Source organism: Penicillium digitatum, chromosome 2 (assembly GCF_016767815.1).
Source record: "Penicillium digitatum chromosome 2, complete sequence".
Taxonomy (NCBI): Eukaryota; Fungi; Ascomycota; class Eurotiomycetes; order Eurotiales; family Aspergillaceae; genus Penicillium; species Penicillium digitatum.
The window spans coordinates 367,200-385,411 of record NC_089385.1 but is presented as its reverse complement, the minus strand read 5'-3'; the positions used below and the strand labels follow the sequence as shown (position 1 = coordinate 385,411).

The 18,212-nt window shown below is 50.1% G+C and overlaps 8 protein-coding genes across 8 annotated transcripts; 4 read left to right on the top strand and 4 right to left on the bottom strand.

Moving 5' to 3' along the window:
* Positions 1-270: 270 nt before the first annotated feature.
* On the bottom strand, positions 271-1,026 carry Pdw03_6225 (Extracellular membrane protein, CFEM domain; the record flags this gene model as incomplete). Its single annotated transcript, XM_014680226.1, has 3 exons — positions 271-683; positions 749-887; positions 946-1,026. 3 exons carry the CDS (start codon positions 1,024-1,026, stop codon positions 271-273), a joined length of 633 nt encoding a protein of 210 aa, XP_014535712.1.
* Positions 1,027-3,258: 2,232 nt separating this feature from the next.
* On the bottom strand, positions 3,259-3,950 carry Pdw03_6224 (DNA polymerase delta, subunit 4; the record flags this gene model as incomplete). The annotated part of the gene is made up of 3 exons (XM_066101288.1): positions 3,259-3,399; positions 3,481-3,548; positions 3,611-3,950. 3 exons carry the CDS (start codon positions 3,948-3,950, stop codon positions 3,259-3,261), a joined length of 549 nt encoding a protein of 182 aa, XP_065956371.1.
* Positions 3,951-4,611: 661 nt separating this feature from the next.
* Pdw03_6223 (Arrestin-like, C-terminal) lies at positions 4,612-6,031 on the top strand (the record flags this gene model as incomplete). The annotated part of the gene is made up of 4 exons (XM_066101287.1): positions 4,612-4,717; positions 4,767-4,783; positions 4,849-5,733; positions 5,789-6,031. The coding sequence occupies 4 exons, from the start codon at positions 4,612-4,614 to the stop codon at positions 6,029-6,031; spliced, it is 1,251 nt and encodes a 416-aa protein (XP_065956370.1).
* Positions 6,032-6,848: 817 nt separating this feature from the next.
* Pdw03_6222 (uncharacterized protein) lies at positions 6,849-7,136 on the bottom strand (the record flags this gene model as incomplete). The annotated part of the gene is made up of 2 exons (XM_066101286.1): positions 6,849-7,037; positions 7,086-7,136. The coding sequence occupies 2 exons, from the start codon at positions 7,134-7,136 to the stop codon at positions 6,849-6,851; spliced, it is 240 nt and encodes a 79-aa protein (XP_065956369.1).
* Positions 7,137-9,089: 1,953 nt separating this feature from the next.
* On the top strand, positions 9,090-11,387 carry Pdw03_6221 (Alpha-galactosidase C, putative; the record flags this gene model as incomplete). Its single annotated transcript, XM_066101285.1, has 2 exons — positions 9,090-9,183; positions 9,238-11,387. The coding sequence occupies 2 exons, from the start codon at positions 9,090-9,092 to the stop codon at positions 11,385-11,387; spliced, it is 2,244 nt and encodes a 747-aa protein (XP_065956368.1).
* Positions 11,388-11,747: 360 nt separating this feature from the next.
* Pdw03_6220 (TRNA splicing endonuclease subunit (Sen54), putative) lies at positions 11,748-13,265 on the top strand (the record flags this gene model as incomplete). The annotated part of the gene is made up of 3 exons (XM_014680232.1): positions 11,748-11,860; positions 11,953-12,746; positions 12,811-13,265. 3 exons carry the CDS (start codon positions 11,748-11,750, stop codon positions 13,263-13,265), a joined length of 1,362 nt encoding a protein of 453 aa, XP_014535718.1.
* Positions 13,266-13,876: 611 nt separating this feature from the next.
* Pdw03_6219 (Ubiquitin-like activating enzyme (UlaA), putative) lies at positions 13,877-15,614 on the bottom strand (the record flags this gene model as incomplete). Its single annotated transcript, XM_014680233.1, has 2 exons — positions 13,877-15,184; positions 15,240-15,614. The coding sequence occupies 2 exons, from the start codon at positions 15,612-15,614 to the stop codon at positions 13,877-13,879; spliced, it is 1,683 nt and encodes a 560-aa protein (XP_014535719.1).
* Positions 15,615-17,150: 1,536 nt separating this feature from the next.
* Pdw03_6218 (Ribose 5-phosphate isomerase A) lies at positions 17,151-18,144 on the top strand (the record flags this gene model as incomplete). Its single annotated transcript, XM_014680234.1, has 2 exons — positions 17,151-17,526; positions 17,705-18,144. 2 exons carry the CDS (start codon positions 17,151-17,153, stop codon positions 18,142-18,144), a joined length of 816 nt encoding a protein of 271 aa, XP_014535720.1.
* Between the last annotated feature and the right edge of the window lie 68 nt (positions 18,145-18,212).

The window sequence follows — 18,212 nt, the reverse complement described above, 5'->3', positions numbered from 1 at the left end:
GACATTCAATTCCATCTTTCATAGTGTCGATTGGAGGTCTTATACTTCTCTTTTAGGTAAACCGTACGAACCACAGTTAGCCACTGCAAGGCGCAGTCAGATAGAACAAAGATCGAATCATAAGCATAAGCGAGTCACCTATACAAAAAAAAAGTAACCCATTCAGGGGTCTGGCAAAACCAGCCAGCAGTAGATGGAATTGAAGCCCATCTGTCAACAAAAGCCAGTTACAAACACTCAGAACAGCCTCATATTAGGTATAGATATCATTTACAGGACGTAAACGGCAGCAGCGGCAAGGGCAGCAGCACCAGCCAGGTGGCCCTTGACATTAGCAGCCCCGTTGAAAGCGGGCGAAGAGGAAGAGACAGGGGCCGAACCGGTCTTGGTCACCAGCGGGGTGGAGGTGGCAACACCCGAGGAGGAGCCGACGTGGGTGGACCCAGTGGCTATGGTCCTGGCGGCACTGGTGCTGGAGCTCTCAGTCTTTACCGTGGAAGAGGACTCGACGGCGCTGGAGCTCTCGCTGGCGGTGGTCTTAGCACCGGTCTCTACAGGGATGGAGCTTGAGGTGCTGGTGGTCTCGGGAGCGCTGGCGCTGAAGGAAGCGCTGGTCTCGATGGGAGGGATTGAGATAGGGTGACCAGCGGAGGAGCACTGGTCAACGACAACGCTGGAGACAGCTGGATGGGGTGGGGTTAGTGGGGTTCTGGGAGGATCAGATGGACGTTGCCGAGTCTGAACATACCGACTTGATCCTTGTGATCGCAGGCCTTCTGAACACAAGGGGCGATGCTGCTAATGAGCTCGGGCTTCTGACAGTGGCACTTGAAGTCGAGCAGCTCGGAGCAACCATCACCCTGCAGGGAAGAGAGGAAGCAGCTCAGCTAGAGGTAAGTGTTAGCGAACATGTTATTGTGATGTGGGCATCGGTTGTCCTCATACTGAGCAGGCGGGTACATTGGGCAGCTGGGCGCTGGCGAGGCCAGCGGCCACGAAAGCAATCAAAGTGGAGGTGAACTTCATCTTGATCAGATATTTCTGGACTAAGAAAAATGAAGATCTGAGCAGCGTGCCGGAAAAGACTGTCAAGTATCTGATAGCGAGTGCGGAAGAGTCGAGAATAGGATCTGGACTTGTATGGGTGATGCCCTTTTATATATAAGCTTTGCTCGTCTTCTGTAATCCACCTCCCTCACAGAGAAGCCCCTGTAGCCGGGTTGCACCAACGGATTGGCGCGTGGGACCATCACATGTCTCTGCTTGATGGGAGACAATCCACCGAAAAGCAAGTCGAGGCCGCGGTTGAAACAGATCCGTATTTTTTACGGACTGGAACTCCGGATGCTCATTGCATGGCCACAGCTGAAGGCTGACACCGGATCCTGGGTTCCCGTAGTCGATTGAGCATTGGAGCTAGGATGAGGTTGATGCTAATTTTTTTTTCCTTCTTTCTTCGTACGGCGTACGTATGCCCGCAGCGCCAAGTCGAGAGACTAGGACGAACGAGGAAGCCACTGGAAAAGATGGACCAGTGGTAACATTAGCACTACATTTCCCATTTGCAGCTAGTCATACGAGCAGGGTCCCTGGCTTTAATTTCCCCCGTGGCAGGTTAGGCTCTTAGTGACATCGATAGACGAAGGTACGATACAGGATGCAGTACTTTTGTACAGTGTAGGTTGTGCAGCATCCTGCGAAGAGCATTGAGTGAATTGGCTACAAGGCAGAACTCGGGCATATATCGGATACGGAGACACAAAAGAATAACCAGAACGATTGGGAATCCAAGGCCGAAAGGTGGGAACCCCATAGTGTCTGGCATTGAACAGGAAAATCCGGGGAAGATAGTTGGCCCCGGGCCCCAGCGTAGTATCGTAGTATCGACCTAGACCATAATGGGACTTGGTCCGACGCAATGCCCATCTAAGATAACCCGGATATTACAAGATGGATCATCGATTATCTTGAAATTGATTGAAGTAACGTTCCCTCACTTGAGTCCTCCCATGATAGGTTCTGGAAAGGGTCCAAACTCAGGAGACCACGATCAACAACCTGACGAGCTTCGGAAATTGTCCAATGTCGGGCTCATGGATGTCCAACGTTGTACGGCATAGCTCTCTGGGTCAGATCAAGGCCCCCCCCAAACAGACTGGGCGCCTCCAGAGTTTCATTGGGCTCACTGGTCATTTGATACCTCCTGGGATACCCACTAAGTAGCTATACTGTTGCCATCCTCCGAGAGACGAGTCGATCGTGGCATATTGTACCTGCATCGAAGATCGCTGTGAGTGGTAACCAAGTTAAGATGTTTGACTTCCGAACACTCCAATTTTTTTTTGTTTCGTTCCATCAAGAAAATGAATATTGGCACCGACGTCGGATGAGAACGGGCTCCAACACGGTCCCCCTTAGCCCACCAAAGTGAGATGTTTAGCAGGGGACTCAGTCAGGACACAGACTAGACCAGGTGCTTGGTCGTTGACCCAGACCGACAGTGTCAAGCACGCTAGCACTTCATGTATGGGGTTGGGAGAAACAGCCAGTAAACACCAGGAACATCAAGCACCGATCATATGGGGAAACAGGTCCAAAGCGTCGCCGAAAACTTTGGCGAATGAGACCCTGTGCCGGGTGAAATCGTGTCCAGCCCACTTGACGCCCATGCTAGAGAAACAAAGGGTGCAGTGGCCGGGTGAAATGTTTCAAGTAGGTTCTTGCATTCCTGTAAAAATAAAATGAGTGTGGAGGAGGCGAAAGACCGTAGCGGATAAGATCTTAAGAATATATGTATACTGCATCCTGCATATGCTGCTCAAGTAAGGCATGTGTCAACGTTGAGTAAAGAGATGGCAGAGATACAATCAAGTTGAGAGAAAGCAACTCGAAGATCGTGGGGTCCCCGGACAGACCCAGCGTGCAATCCGGGGATAACACGGACCCGAAATCACTGGTTCATCTCTCCTAGACAACGATAGCCATTCTCACATACCTTACAGTGCTTGGTTGAATAGCACCTTGAATTGAGGATCGACAGTCGAGGAGGCATTCTCTTTTCATTTGACCGAGAGGGTGCAAAGCTACCTCGGCTCACATGGAAGTTTCGAATAACAATTTGCATGAACGTAGACAGCAAATTAAATTTACAACTTTCAAAGCCTGGGAATAACCATATCTCATATCTCATCAATACCTCCTAACGCCCAATCCATATAGGTGTGTCCACGCCGATTCAAATCACAAGCGGAGATGTCCTCAGGATAACAATTCATCAATATGTGCTCGCTCGTTTGTATTCTGCCCCTTGAGAAGAACCGCAAGAACTTCAATGGGCGGGTTGAGCTTCAGCAGATTAGCGCGTCTCCAGCGCTTGACCCGAGCGATTCCAACGCAGGGCTAAAGAGAAAAAAAAACAAACAAGACCAGGTTAGATGACGTCGATGTAAAGAAGAACTTTCAGCGATCCAGACAACATACCCCGTACTGGCTGGAAAGATCAAAATGCCGAAGAATCTTTTCCTCTATATCCATGCCTTGCTGGTGGGCTGTTGAGATGACATTAGCCTCTTGATTTATATTACTGCCCCAAGTGACAGCTTAAACCTACCCCTAGGTGCTTTGCGAATCTGCTCTTGGACCTGCCAGTATCGCCAGATATCCTGCTTGTTCACCTTCAGGGCCCGTTTGTCCTCTTCGGATCGGGGCGCTTGGTGTTCGATTGAAGCTTGCCGTCGCACCGCTAGCTCTGCAACATGGGGCTTGGAGGGCTCATTTGGTGTAACGGACAACTGCTGGGGCTCTGGGGGGACGGAGACAGACTTGTCGGGGAGCACTGGGGTTAAGTCAAGGGCCTTGGCTTTGTGGGATGGTGTGGTGACTGGTTTGGTGACTCGACCCCCAAAGGACAGGGTTGACTGGCCGGTTTTATTTGCTACATGACGAGGCATAATGATGTCGAAGTAGTTGAACGTCAAGATCTGGGGATATGCAATGATTGAAGAAGTGTGGGTGGAGAAGGCGATGTCATGGTTGCACTGGCAACCACTTTGGGGGGGAGGCAATCTTTTGAAAAATCCGGAATGTAGTTTTGGTTTGATGGGTCCTTTTTTTTAAATTTTTATGTTTGGATATCAAATTCAGACCGAAATCCATATTCAATCGCATATCACTCTCCAGTGCATGCAGATTGTCTTTATCTTCCTATTTCCCCATGTGTGATGACGATGAGGATGACATGCACATTGGAACCCTGACCGTACACTGTCCATCACAATCACATTTAGCTACAGATGTAGAGATCTAACAAGGTCTGGTAGATCTTCCTAATATTGTTAGAAATGTACTTGATCCAGAGATCGAATAATTTCGAAAGAGCTCAACTCCAAAAACCCTGAGACTCGACTTGTGGCTGTTGGGGGGGCTGGCTCAGTTCGCGCATTTCCCCACCACAACTGTACCTTTTTGGAAGCTCAGCTCCTCACTTCTCCCATCTCAACCCTCTAGATTCTATACCTCTTGGACAACGTACCCTTCTTGAGCTCTTCCAACTTCCGATCTTCAAGGAATCTCTATTTCACATACTTTAACCCAACCTACCGTGGAACCCTTATGATCCGTGCGAAAGGATCCGTCCACTCGCATATTCCCCACAACTCGACCAACCTCCGCATGTCCATGGTGCGACAGGCACGGCTGACTCGAGATGGCCGCCTTTGTGCGCGTATCAGGCCCAGCGAATGGCAATTTTCTGATCGGATATCCAGGCATTTCTGCGACGATGGTAAGCGCCTTGCGATTCATGCGACGATCCTCTGCTCACGCGGCCACATTGACTGACTATCCAAGCCACGAATTGAGGGTAAAGTTGAAATCAGACCCTGCGCCGGCATTACAGCCCCGGTCAATGTCTCGCTCGTCACGATTTCTCTCCTCCGCCGCGAGACAATTCACCCGTCGGCGGACACCTTCACAAAGAAGCGCCTGGCTCCGCCGCGGAAAGAGATGACCGATATCGTCGGCAAAGAGATGCTCCTATTTCGATGTCCTGCCGGCCGAGAATACGAGGAAATTATCTCTATGGATCTGCCCTTCGTTCTCTTTATTCCATTTGGTCGTGGGGGTCGTGATGCCTCTCGCCGTGTACCCCCGGCTAGTATACAGCTGCCCAGTCGCACCGCTGAAACCTACTACGAGATGGTGGTGACCGTCCAACAAGGGCAACAACAACAACACAAATACACCTTCCCCGTCCCTATCGCGCGCTACGACACACTCTCCACATTCGGCATGTATAATCGTCCAGAGTCGGCAGAGCGCGTATCGGATCATCTGGTCACATTAGCAATCTCACTACCACGGTGGTCTTATGGTCCTCTGGACCCTGTTAGCGTCTATGTCAAACTCTCACCGAATGAGAGCTGGATGAGCAAGGCGCGTAAAGTGACCATCAGCAAAATCACCATCGGTATCGATGAGGAAATCGTCTACAATCACGAAGGCGATGAGCCCCAACGCAAAGTCAAAGTCTTAGCCAAGAAAACGGAGAACGTTGGTGTTAAACTACCGCAATCGGGCTATTTAACGAACCTAGGTTTGGTCTTCCCCGCCAAGGACCTCCGCGACGCGGACGGATTCTTGCCGAGAAGTAGGGCGGCATTTCCAACGTACGGTGTGAGCGGCTTCACCACCACAGCAAGCCTATATAAAATCGAGTACTACCTCACGGTTCGAGTTCGTGTTTCCCTACTTTTCATACTGTCTCCTCCCCCAAACTCACACGCCGCAGGCCCACTTAACCTCCGCAAGAGACATTACCATTCGACAACCAATCGTGGTCTGTCCTCTCGACCACGCCGGCTGCAAAGAAGAAATGGAAGCGATCGAGCAAGCCGCACGAGACGCCGCCCATATCAACCCGGACAACCCCATGCTGCCTCTTCCAGCAATTGTACGACCAAACGACCACAACGCCCTCAGCCATATAGGCGCCGCTATTGTCGGCAACCAGAAGAAACCGTTGATTGACTGAGATGGGAGACAATCCCACTCGTCACAGCAACAATGATGAAACTTATTTAATAAATTCCCCCGTCTTGATACCGGACCTCCTGAAAGGTATTCCCACAAACGGGCACCGACGGCTGTCGTTGCTTTTGATGTCCTTGGCGGGTGTCAAGGCTGAAGGCTCCGCGACCACGCTATATCATGACATGTCTTACGAATGCATACGTTTTGGAGTTAGTTGCATGGCATTCCTGGCAGCTGGGCTGTTTATCTGTGGGCAAACCGGGGACCACGGGGGTGTTTGGATGACCCGTTAAAATTGCCTCTCTTGACTTCGCTCCAGTTTCTCCCTGCTACATATGTGCATTTGGTCTTGTTGGGCCATTTGGTGATTCTTTAATCCGCATATAGACGCATCTGTCCCAATGGTGATACAATTTGTATCAATCTGTACCCATGGACCTGGATCGATGTGATCTATGGGGCCATCGATTCAGAAAGCAGGAATCATCTAACCTCGTGGCTATGCTTATTGTCGTTTGGAATGTAGACTCGCTCCAACATGCCCAATTGACTTAAATCGATTGAATACAATCAGACTGTAAATTGTCAAGGGTATCCAGGTCGATGCAAATATTTTTCTTTCCACGGCTGTATTTAAGGTGAATTTGAACGGTGTTCACAGTCTATGTTTGATTTTTTAGTATAGGCGTTCGTCTTGCAGTCACTGAATAGGAGCCCTTCCTAGTCTACCATGTGCTTCCGTTATTTCTCTCTTCGGCTCCACGAATCTTCTCTCATTTGCTTGATATCTACTATGTTATAATGTTATACATGTAGCTTTATTTCCCAATTTCTAAAAACCCCATGGCAATGCTTAGCGTGTCTGCGTCAATCACTTGGGCTGTGCTCTGCTGTTGGCTTTCGTTCTCAAGATCTTGGAGACAATCCTTCAACATCTCAATTATAGTCTGATACTGCCTCGAGGAGGGTCCAAAGGTCTTGAGGGCATTCTCCAGGCTGTTCGATATCTATCTATTGTTATTTTCTGCATTGGATGTTTGTATTGGGCAATATACCTTGCGCAAACTTTCGTTATAGTCCACGATGTTTTGATTTCTTTCCTCCATGAGTAAAAATCTGGCAAAGATGTCTGGAATTTCGAAACTCGCTGAACACTCACTTTTGAGGGGCATCATCCATGACACACCCACAATATATATATCAAATTGACCGCTCTCGTCACCGCCTAGTTTCAACCAAATCTATGTTGTATGTTCTCTCTCATCTTGATCTACAATCATCTTTGCTAATGACTCCCAAACCCTTTCAAAGCCCAACGCCTCTCCCACCTCCCCCCCCCCCATCATCATTATCATCACTAATCAGATCAGCAAACTCAACTAACTGCCTCACCATAGCCTACCTATCAACAGAAGAATAGTAGTAACCGAGATCCTACAAGCAACGTATGACACTGCACCGTCAACGCAATGATGAGTACATAACCAACCATTCTGGACTGCACGGCGCAGCCGGGGGACTTTCCTGGGGCGGTGGGATTATCTCGCAGAGTCAAACGGCGTGTTCTTTGCACTGCTGTACGCCGAAGTGCGTGCGTGGGGGCGCAGCCTCGGACGTCTTCGTGCAGGAAGCGGTAGAAGAGCATTTGGTCGTAGCCTAGCTAGAAAGTGACGAAAAGGGGATCATGGCCTTAAGAGGCATAACATTATGGAGAGGGAAGAAATTCTGTAATTTCATATTCTTCGGTGAGGGTTGATTTGGCGGCCTTCGTGTTGAAGTTGTTGATTTCCTAAGAGGATTTTGTTTAGGAGGACCATTTTGTACGAGGGGGGATGAAGCGTTGTTGTTTGAGACTAATCCTGCAAAGCCGTGGGTGCGGGTTATAGCAAGAAAGGTTTCGTTCATTGGGAGGGGGACGTTGGCTGGGGGCTCATTAGCCGTGGGAGTCGGACTCCTGCAGTCCACCATACTATGTTGCATGTTATATGGGCAGTTAGTTTTGGGGGGTATTTCGGTAAGAAACCACAAACCTCCCGTGTTTACTTCTTGCTCCACACAACCAGAAGCATGGCAATTTGTGAGATTTAAGAAGTTCGGCAATAGGGTATGCAATTGAGTAGTATATGATCTCCGAGGCAGGGTTTTCATGTACCACAGCAATAGTGGTGAGGTAGGGTGATGTGAAAATATCACCGAGTCAGATTCGTGCATTTGGACCGAGTAGAAAGCATCTATTGTGCCGATACTGCGAGAATCCCGTACAATTTATTCTCGGGCCCTTTCCCCCGACGCTTTTGTTCCATTAGGCTTGGTCAATGGAGGAGAGAATAAAACCTATCATGCAAAAATCCGAAACACAGCTCCACCAATTTAGTGCAGGTATGTTGATCTGGTAAAGTGCATGTTTCGGGTAGAGACCTCATCCCGGCAGTTATTTCTTCTGACATAGAAGACCCTTTCGGTATGAAGAGGTGTCTTCCTGTAGAATCTAGTCTCCAGACAGAGCAATAGACACATGCCTGACTGCGTGCTGGAATGTCGTATTTACGTCGACATTCACTACCACATGTGAGTACGGGATCTGCAGGGGCGGGGTATAGATTGCTTGCAGGCATATTGAACAAGCCTTTGCTGGCCTCATCATTCCTCTTAAATATAGCACTGGCAAGATTGAGGAGTTCGCAGACTGCGTCGGGAATGAAATGTGCAAAAACCAAAGAGCGACATTGAAAACCGCCCGCGACACGGAGCATTCCCGGGGCTTTCTCCGCATTTATGACTCCACAATTATTAACCCCAGCATATATACTTGGGAGTATCGCCGATGTTGCTTTTTGATCGGCATTTCACCAGTCATAGTCCAGCACACTCCTAGAAGTCTGTTCTTGGCAACCGAGGCCCATTCTACACCATACTTGAGATCTACATAGTCTGAGCCAACCTGGGAATTTCCACATGTAACCTCCCCACAAGTCGGAGAAAAGACATCGGGGTAGAAGATATAAAGAGGTATGTATTTTATCGACTCTGGAATTGAAATCTGTCAGTGGAACAGTAAAATGATTTACGTATCCAGGGGTATCGCAGTCGCTGCAGGCCTTGCTCTACTTGGGTATTCCTCCGCTGGTATGGCTGAAGAATTAAGCACAAAGCGTGAGTCCTCTGCTTCTATCTTTCAAGTTTCATCTCTGATCATGTATTTTATAGCAATCGCGGCAGACGGTACTGTTTTTGCTCTCAATGGGAAAACCGTTTCATACCGCATCCATGTGGACAACACCACTGGTGATCTCCTAGGAGACCACTTCGGCGGCTCCGTCGGCTCTAATATCCCCCTGGAAACGGTAGGCGACGTCAATGGCTGGAATAGTCATATAGGACGTGTACGCCGTGAGTTCCCAGACCAAGGCCGAGGGGATTTCCGGACCCCTGCGATTCGCATTCGTCAGTCAGAAGGGTATACCGTGTCTGAATTCCAGTATGTATCGCACAAGATCATCCCCGGAAAGCCTGCTCTGCCTGGGTTGCCAGCCACGACAGGCACAGAAGAAGATGCTAGCACTTTGGTCATCAGTCTATACGACAAGTACAGCGATGTGGCCGCGGACCTCTCCTACTCCATTTTCCCCAAGCATGATGCCATTGTACGCAGCGTAAATGTTACCAATCGCGGAGGGGCAAATATCACAATCGAGTCTCTGGCCAGCCTGAGTGTGGACTTACCGTTTGAGGAACTGGACATGATCAGTCTTCGTGGAGACTGGGCGAGAGAAGCGCATCGCGAGAGGAAAAGAGTCATGTGTGGTACCCAAAGCTTTGGAAGTTCTACTGGCTACTCTTCTCACCTCCATAATCCTTTTCTGGCGCTGACCGATCCCTCCGCCAGCGAGTCCTACGGAGAGGTATGGGGGTTCTCGCTTGTATACACGGGTTCATTCTCCGTGAACGTCGAGAAGGGCGCACAGGGCTTCACGCGTGCCCTTCTGGGGTTCAACCCTGGCCAGCTTTCGTGGACTCTACCGCCCGGCGAGACTCTTACTTCCCCGGAGTGTGTATCGGTATACTCCAAGGATGGCATCGGTGGAATGTCACGCTCCCTGCATCGCCTGTACCGCAACCATCTCATCAAGAGCAAGTTGGCCACCAGTGCTCGTCCTACTTTGCTGAACAGCTGGGAAGGGCTGTATTTCGATTACGACCAGAGTGGCATATACGACCTGGCAAAGGAAGCCGCCGAAGTGGGCGCCAAGCTCTTCGTTCTGGATGACGGTTGGTTCGGCAAGGAATATCCACGTCTCTCCGACAATGCCGGACTAGGCGACTGGATTCCAAACCCTGACCGGTTCCCGGACGGCCTGGAGCCGATTGTAAAGAAGATTACGGACCTAAAAGTGGCTAACTCATCAACAACCATGCGCTTTGGTATTTGGTTCGAGCCAGAAATGGTCAACCCGAAATCGACTCTGTATAAAGAGCACCCAGACTGGGCCTTACACGCAGGACCCTACCCTCGCACCGAAAGACGGAGCCAGCTCGTGTTGAACCTTGCTCTTCCCGAAGTGCAAGACTTCATCATCAAGGTCGTCTCTGATGTTCTCAAGAGTGCAGATATTAGTTACATCAAGTGGGATAACAACAGGGGCATCCACGAGATGCCCTCCCCAGCCACAAACCACGCCTACATTCTAGGCCTGTACCGCGTTTTCGATGAACTAACAACGCAATTCCCCGATGTACTCTGGGAGGGTTGCGCGTCGGGTGGAGGCCGTTTTGACCCAGGTGTTCTGCACTACTTCCCGCAGATTTGGACATCGGATAACACAGACGCAATCGATCGCATCTCCATCCAACTTGGTACTTCACTCGCCTACCCACCCAGCGCGATGGGTGCTCACCTGTCCGAAGTGCCGAACCACCAGACTGGCCGCACAGTCCCTGTGGCTGTCCGCGGACATGTGGCGATGATGGGCGGCTCATTTGGCTTGGAACTCAACCCAGCTACCATGAACGCCGAGGACAAGGCAGCTCTGCCGGGGCTCATTGCTCTCGCTGAGAAGGTGAACCCCATTGTTCTTAACGGCGATATGTGGCGGTTAAACCTTCCAGAGGACTCAAATTGGCCTGCTGTCTTGTTCATCGCCGAGGATGGGCAAATGGCCGTGCTGTTTGTCTTCCAGCTCGCTCCGAATGTTGACCATTCATGGCCGCGCGTTAGGTTACAGGGATTGGATGCACAGGCTTTTTATAAGATTGATGAGGGTGTAATTTACTCTGGTGGAACCTTGATGAATATTGGTCTGCAATTCCCCTTCAAGGCTGACTATGGCAGTCAAGTTGTGATGTTGGAAAAACAGTAGATAGCACCTGCAATATAGGCTGGATCGTTAATGTTTGAAAACACAAGGGCTGTGAGCAGTCAAGCTCTCTGATCAGTTTTGACAAATTACCCGATCAAAAATCAACTCTTCCAATGTTGATAACTGACGCGATGAGATCTTTGCAAAAGACATATCCACTTCAAGACTGTTTGTAAACTCATGTCGACCCTCCAAGAATGAATGGTCTGGGGATAATCTCCTTGGCCAACAGCACGTGGACATCATTCTGCGAGACGAAAAAAAATACACCCGCTTATCGATAAGCACACCTGGTTTAATCCCATCTGACTCTGAATCCGAAATTCCAGTCTCTAATTTCTTCTGTACAAACAATTCAACATGGCAGACGCAGACGAGGACTTGATTCGCACCCCCGAAAATGTCTCTACACAGCCCGAGGTCGATCTATCCGATGAGACGCAGGACTTCCGCTTCTTAAACCACTTAAACTTGTACGAACACAACCTATTCCTCCGACACACCGAACCAAATCTCCTAGATCGTATCTCCAATTACCCATTGCTTACCTTCAATCTCTCTACAGCTTTGCCGATTCATCACCCAGTATTCCGCGCCGCGGCGAGAAGGACTTCGAGCCCAATCCGACAGAACTTCAAGCCGATGTACTCTCCGCTTCGCGAGGGGCCATGCATAATGCACTCTCATATCCCCGTCTCCACGCTACCAAAACTCGGATCATAGCTTTCTACGCACCCGATGGGTATGTTCCTCCAGCTCAACCTGATCGCGCGACACCGAAAGCTGGCGGAGAAGACGGCAAGAGCTTGGAGTCTTCTCCCACCCCCGTGAGGCCTTTGCCCAATTCCGCCAGGATATCCCCCGACGCATGTGTCTACGTGCCCAGCCCAAAGGGTCAATTTTTTAAGACAATGGGCCAGGCAGACTCGTCAAGCCGTGTCTGGCTATTGCCAGAGGAAGCCTTGTATCTCATCGAGCGAGGAAGTCTAGATATCAGATGGCCTAGCTCGTCTGGGTCTACCGCGGGTTCAGGGGAAGAAGACCTCTCGGTTCCTATGAGCGTGCAGGCTGCATATGCATGCTTCATGGGGCGTGGTGGACTAACGCTGGAGCGTTATTCCGTTTATACTAGTCTCAGGCGCCTGGGTTATGCGCTGGTTCGAGCGCCTGGGTGGTACGATGACATGGAGCAGCCGGATTCGGATGTCACAGATGCTAGTGAAAGAATATCACCCAAGTTTCATGGTCCCGGTCTGGCGGGTTTGCTTGGGTTAGTTTTCAATTGGATCCATGACCCTCACTCGACGGCCTCTACGGCAACTGGCCCAATCATCGGCACTGGCATTCACCGTCATTACAGTGAGTCACACATATCTTTCTGCGGTGGCTATCTTAGCTCTCCTTACTGACAATCCCTTTTGAGTGGATGTATACCGCAAGCTCGCCATCATTCCATGGTACGACCCAGTCACCGCGCCGGAAAGACACCCCTCTGATACCACACCCCCCTTCCGCGTCGTGTTCCATATTTACAAGCCCTCAACTCCCTTCAAAAAGTCCGCACTTCCAACTCCAGACTTCCGCATCGCGGTCGTCAGCACACGCGACCAAACCACCATGCCCACTATGACACAACTCGGTGCCTTGCTCGAAAGCACGCCACTTGACCCCCCGCGCGGGGAGAAAATGGACCGTATGATGTACATGAGACTCCGACATGGATATCGTAATGTGGTCATGGCTGTCGTTGATCAGGGTGTGATCAGTTACTTACGAATTGCTGATTCGGCGTTCGGGAAGGAGAAGCTTTATGAGAACAAGGGTGGACCTCAAGGTCCTAAGCGGAATCGAGCAAACCAGAAGCCGAGGAAACGTTGAGAGAGTATGTTCATCAATTCACACCTTTGCGGATTACAGCTCCGCCGCTGGAAAGCGTCTACAAGGGCGAAGACAGCTATGGCCTGCAACGGAAATGTCGGTTGTGCATCAGGGACCGTGTATAGACCATGTACATGGCCTGTATATCCATCTCCGATCATCCCTGCTCGGCGGCGAATCACACTCAGAGTTGAAAATGCTCTCTGTAGTTGGTAGAGCAATTGTGGTTATCCTCGTGAGGATACCCTTCACTGGTCAACGCATTTCAACAGACAAAATCCTCTCGATTTGGACCCGGTCTGGCCGCACACACTGGAGCAAAGAATTACATATCCCATACTACGACCGACATAAGATTGCCCCAACATTTCCATTGAAAGAATGGCCCAATCTCGCCAGTTCGCATCCATTGTCTAAGCCATTGAGGAGGACCAAGCCATTTACATAGTCGGATTACTGCCTATTGGGGAGTCTACAACCCACAATATCACTGGATCACTAGTCCTCAAATTCTCTGAAAAAAAAAATTAATTTCCACGAATTCGAATACCTGGAGTCTTGCGTGGAGCAAGCAACCATCCAGCACATTCATAACAAACCGTATCCCCCACTCAGAGCCTGTACATCTCACTCTTGCTCCTGGCCCCATCAAAGACGCAAGTATTATCCAGCGGACCGTACTGCCTAGTAATTACCTTCAATGCCTCCTGCGCAACCAAACCCCCTGTAAACGAAGAGATGTTATGTAACTCGCCGCCCTCAGCCCGACGCAGTTCCTTAATCGTACGTGCGATCTGCGCGCGCGCCTCGTGGCAAACAGCCGATCCATCCGCCGCGGTCAGAAGAGCCAGGATGCGTTCTGTGTGGCTGTTCCAAAGCCCATCGTCGTCAACAGAGCGGTCCTTTTCGAGGCTGCTGGATTGGATCTCGTCCACGACCGAGTCGAGGATCTGTGTCGCGATGAATATCGGGATCAGCGAGTCCGGGTCATTAAGTTGGTTGCGGATGGTTTTCAGTGTGGACGCGTCGCTGTCGATGCTTATCTGCGGGATGTCGCGGCCGAGCACGACTTTGATGTGCGCAGCATTTTTACAGAATACTTCGATGTCTCGGTCTGGGATTGCGGGTGCTTGGCGTTTAAGAGTGGCTTCGAGCTCGCGTACGATTACTGTCACTTCTTCCACATCTTGTCGCGCTTTGGCCTTGTAGATGTTTTGTAATGACACGTAGTCTGCGGATTGGGCTTTCATGTCTGGTAGGGAACCGGGGAGGGGGAGGACGCCGTGAGATGCGTGGAAGGTTTTGATGGCTGAGGCAATGATCCAGAAATCTTGGGATGATGATGACAGCTGCTGACACTGGCTCATCTCGAAGATCTCGCGGATCGAGCTGCGTAGGCTGAACGGTGAAATTGTCTTCAGGACAGCAGCGACGGCCTCATCGAAGTTCTCCTCGCCACCCTCTGGATTAGCAGTGCGTGTCTGGGACCGCACAAACTCTCTGAACTCGGTCTTCTCTTTGTAGTTACTTGGTGCGTTGCCTTTGTGAGACTGTTTCCATTGCTCCAGGAAGTGAAGCAGGAGAAGTATGTAGGGAACATGGCCGTGCTGGTGGTCATCCAGAGTGTCCAGATTGTCCAAGTGGGCTGCGGCAGCGACAAGCTCAGGCCAGGGATTTAGCAGACGCAGGTCCTGGGTTGATTCCGGGTCCGGGTGTGTCTCAACAATGGGGAATTCAGCCGGCAATTGCACGGAGAAGGTGGAGAAGAACCCAATTGAGTGCAGGTACAACACAGGGATACCCAGCTGCCTTGCCTCCTGGATCAGAGGTACCAGTGTCGAGCGTCTCATAGGACCGGAAATAATCACCAGCTTGTGCTGGGGCAAGAACTCAGGATCCATGAGAAGCTCCTCAACGCGCTGTCTCAGAAATTAGTCAATGAACATTTGCTTTTGCAGACATGGAACATGATACCTTGAGATAGTATTGTCCTTCCACGTCTGGATTCAGTTCTTTCAGCAGTCGGCAGGTTTCCTCGGCACGGGACTTGCCTAGTGACTCTTCTTCCAGGAAGAAATTGACCCCTAGATCTGACTCGGTGACTATTGCCGGGTCGACGATGGTGAAGCCACCGATTCCAGGCAGCACTAGGTTTTTGAGTGTTTCAACGCCAGCAACCCCGGCGACACCGGTGTTGTATTGGCCGAGAGGGCCATCGGAATTCACTAGCAGAACGTGAGAGTCTTCAAGTGCTTGCTGGCCAGTTGCTGCCCACAGGCGGAGCTGGCGATCATATTTGCGCTCCTTGGAGGTTGGCCCTGTCAGGGCGGCGGGGAAGGCATCCGTCATGGTGGATGTCAAGTAGTGCGAAGGAAGGGAGCTTTACTTTGAGGCTCAAACCATTGCCAGTTTATAGGTCTGTGATCCCTCTCCTGTGGCTTAGAGTCTTTGCACTCCAATCATGCATGTACCCAAATGATGGAGTAGTGGATGTTGACTTGTTGATGCGCGACTCTTTTTAGTAAGCGCATGTCATGGCCTGATAACCAAGGCTGCCACCCAGAGCCTCAATGGATCTTAATGGGATTTTGCTCTTTACATGCAACTTGCTGGACCCCAAGATGCTTTGCCTTCAGAACAAGAACATCAGGCCATTTTTTAAAAAAAATCTCTGTGGCCAGAATAGAGAGTCCCTTGACAATCCTAGTAAAGTGGCTCTCACGGGCTCGTACGAGGCATAGTCCGCGCAGATGACTATCTCTTTGGTTCGCGACAATTCAGAAGAAGCTGTCAGTTGTATGAGGATTGGAATTAATAAATATCATATTACTCCTCTAGAGAAGGATGTATTTGAGAGCTAGGAGAATTCAGGTTGAGGGCCTACAAATGTCCAGCATCTCGTCCCGGAGTAGTTGGAACAAAATCGACTTGGGGTTAACATGATTTCGTTTCAAGTTCACAAAAGAAAAATATCAAGGCAAGCTACATTATACAACGGTATCAAACTCCAAAGCAGAGCTGGAAGATCATCTTCTTCCACAAGATCTAATTATTCCAATCGAAGTTGGCCATTGTTATCCTCGCTTTTGCTACAACCCCATTTGTCCTAGGAGAGTATCTTTCTACCTGCATCCTTCCCTATCTCGAAAAGAAAGAATGGAGAAAACTAGCTTAAAACTGGCAACTGATACTGTATATGCTTGGTCCATGACCAACTACTACGACTCTTAGTTCCAAGTTCCTCCGAGATGATGAAACGAGGTGCTGGTTGCCACAGAGAAACAGGTCCAGCCAGCATCCATGTTGCTTTGGAATATTTTAAATGTACAGAGTCTCTTTGTTTGGCCTATTGCTATGGTGTTTAAGGGAGGTTTTTTTTTAAAAAAAAAACAAAAATTGCAAAAAAAAATATAAAATGATGTTCTTGTCTGTGATTGCATCAAGAACAGAGAGAGGACAACTCCGAACTCGGCGAAACCGATCTGATAGGGGTTGAATTTCCTCTCTTTTATACAATTTCAAATGGATCATTCTTGGTAATCCTGATTGTGATCCTGATTTTATGTAGAATTTACCTAGGCCGGATTTTTAGAGAAAAAAAAAAAAGTACACCTGCAAGCGCTAAACCCCACAACTGTAATGTGACGTTATAGTAGAAGATTTCTACCCAAGCCAACGTTATATTTTGCTGAATTTCGTTTTCTCTCTATTTTTCTTTTTCTACAAAAGGCTACCAGCTCGGCCCTAAAGAGCGTCGGTAACGAGTATTCCATGCTCCAATCAGCCCTCATCTCCCCTCTTTTCCTCTGCCGTAGGCTTACACTCCCCACCATCCCCACACTTCTTCACAGCACTCTCCAAAGTCCCCAAAGACTCCAATCCACCATGTCCGCCGTCGAAGCAGCCAAGCGCGCCGCCGCCAAGGTCGCCGTTGAAAAGCACTACCCCAAGGATGCCCGCTGGGTCGGTATTGGCAGCGGTACGACGATCGTGTACGTCGTCGAGGCCATCAAGGGCCTCGGCGTTGACACCTCCGCCACAAAGTACATCCCCACCGGTTACCAGTCCAAGCAGCTGATCGTCAGTGCCGGATTGACCGCTGTTGAGTACGACAGCATTCCGCTGGGCACCGTCCTCGACGTAGCGTTCGATGGCGCGGATGAGGTTGACGAGGATTTGAACTGCATCAAGGGCGGCGGTGCATGCTTGTTCCAGGAGAAGATCGTCGCTATGCAAGCAAAGGAGTTTATCTGTGTCGCCGGTGAGTCCTGATCTGATCTGACTTGATCTTGCTTCATTCTGCATTGTGGTTATGGGGTGTGGGCTGGGTGAATCTCGGAAGTAGACCTCTTCTTTTTGTTTTTTTCCCCCCCGCTTCCTTCTCTTTCCCCTTTGCCAGAAGACTACCACCTCAACTAACTCACGCTCGCAATGCTTAGACCACCGCAAACTCCAACCTCGCCTCCTTACAAACTGGAAATCAATCCCAATCGAGGTCGCCCCGATCGCCGCCCACCGCGTTATCCGGAAGTTGAAGGAACTCGGCAGTGTCAACCCCGCCATCCGCCCCTCCGCGAGCGCCAAGGAAGGTCCCCTCAAGACCGACCAGGGCTTTTTCATTGTCGATGCTCCCTTCAAGCCGATGCTGATCAAGGCCGATATTGAGGCTGGCCAGGATGGCAACGGCAAGGATGGTGTGTGGGCAGTTGACGTGTTGGCTCGCAAGATCAAGGAGATTACCGGTGTGCTTGAGGTCGGTGTGTTCCAAGGCCAGACCGGTCCTCAGGCTACTGCTGCCGGTGGCATTGGTGGTGAGCGGCCTGTTGCGGCCTACTTCGGTATGGCTGATGGGACAGTCGCTGTTCGCAAGGCTGAGTAGATGTCCAGTAGTTGGACTTTGGGAGTCGAACATGAGACTACGTAAATAATGTAGATGATACCAAGATT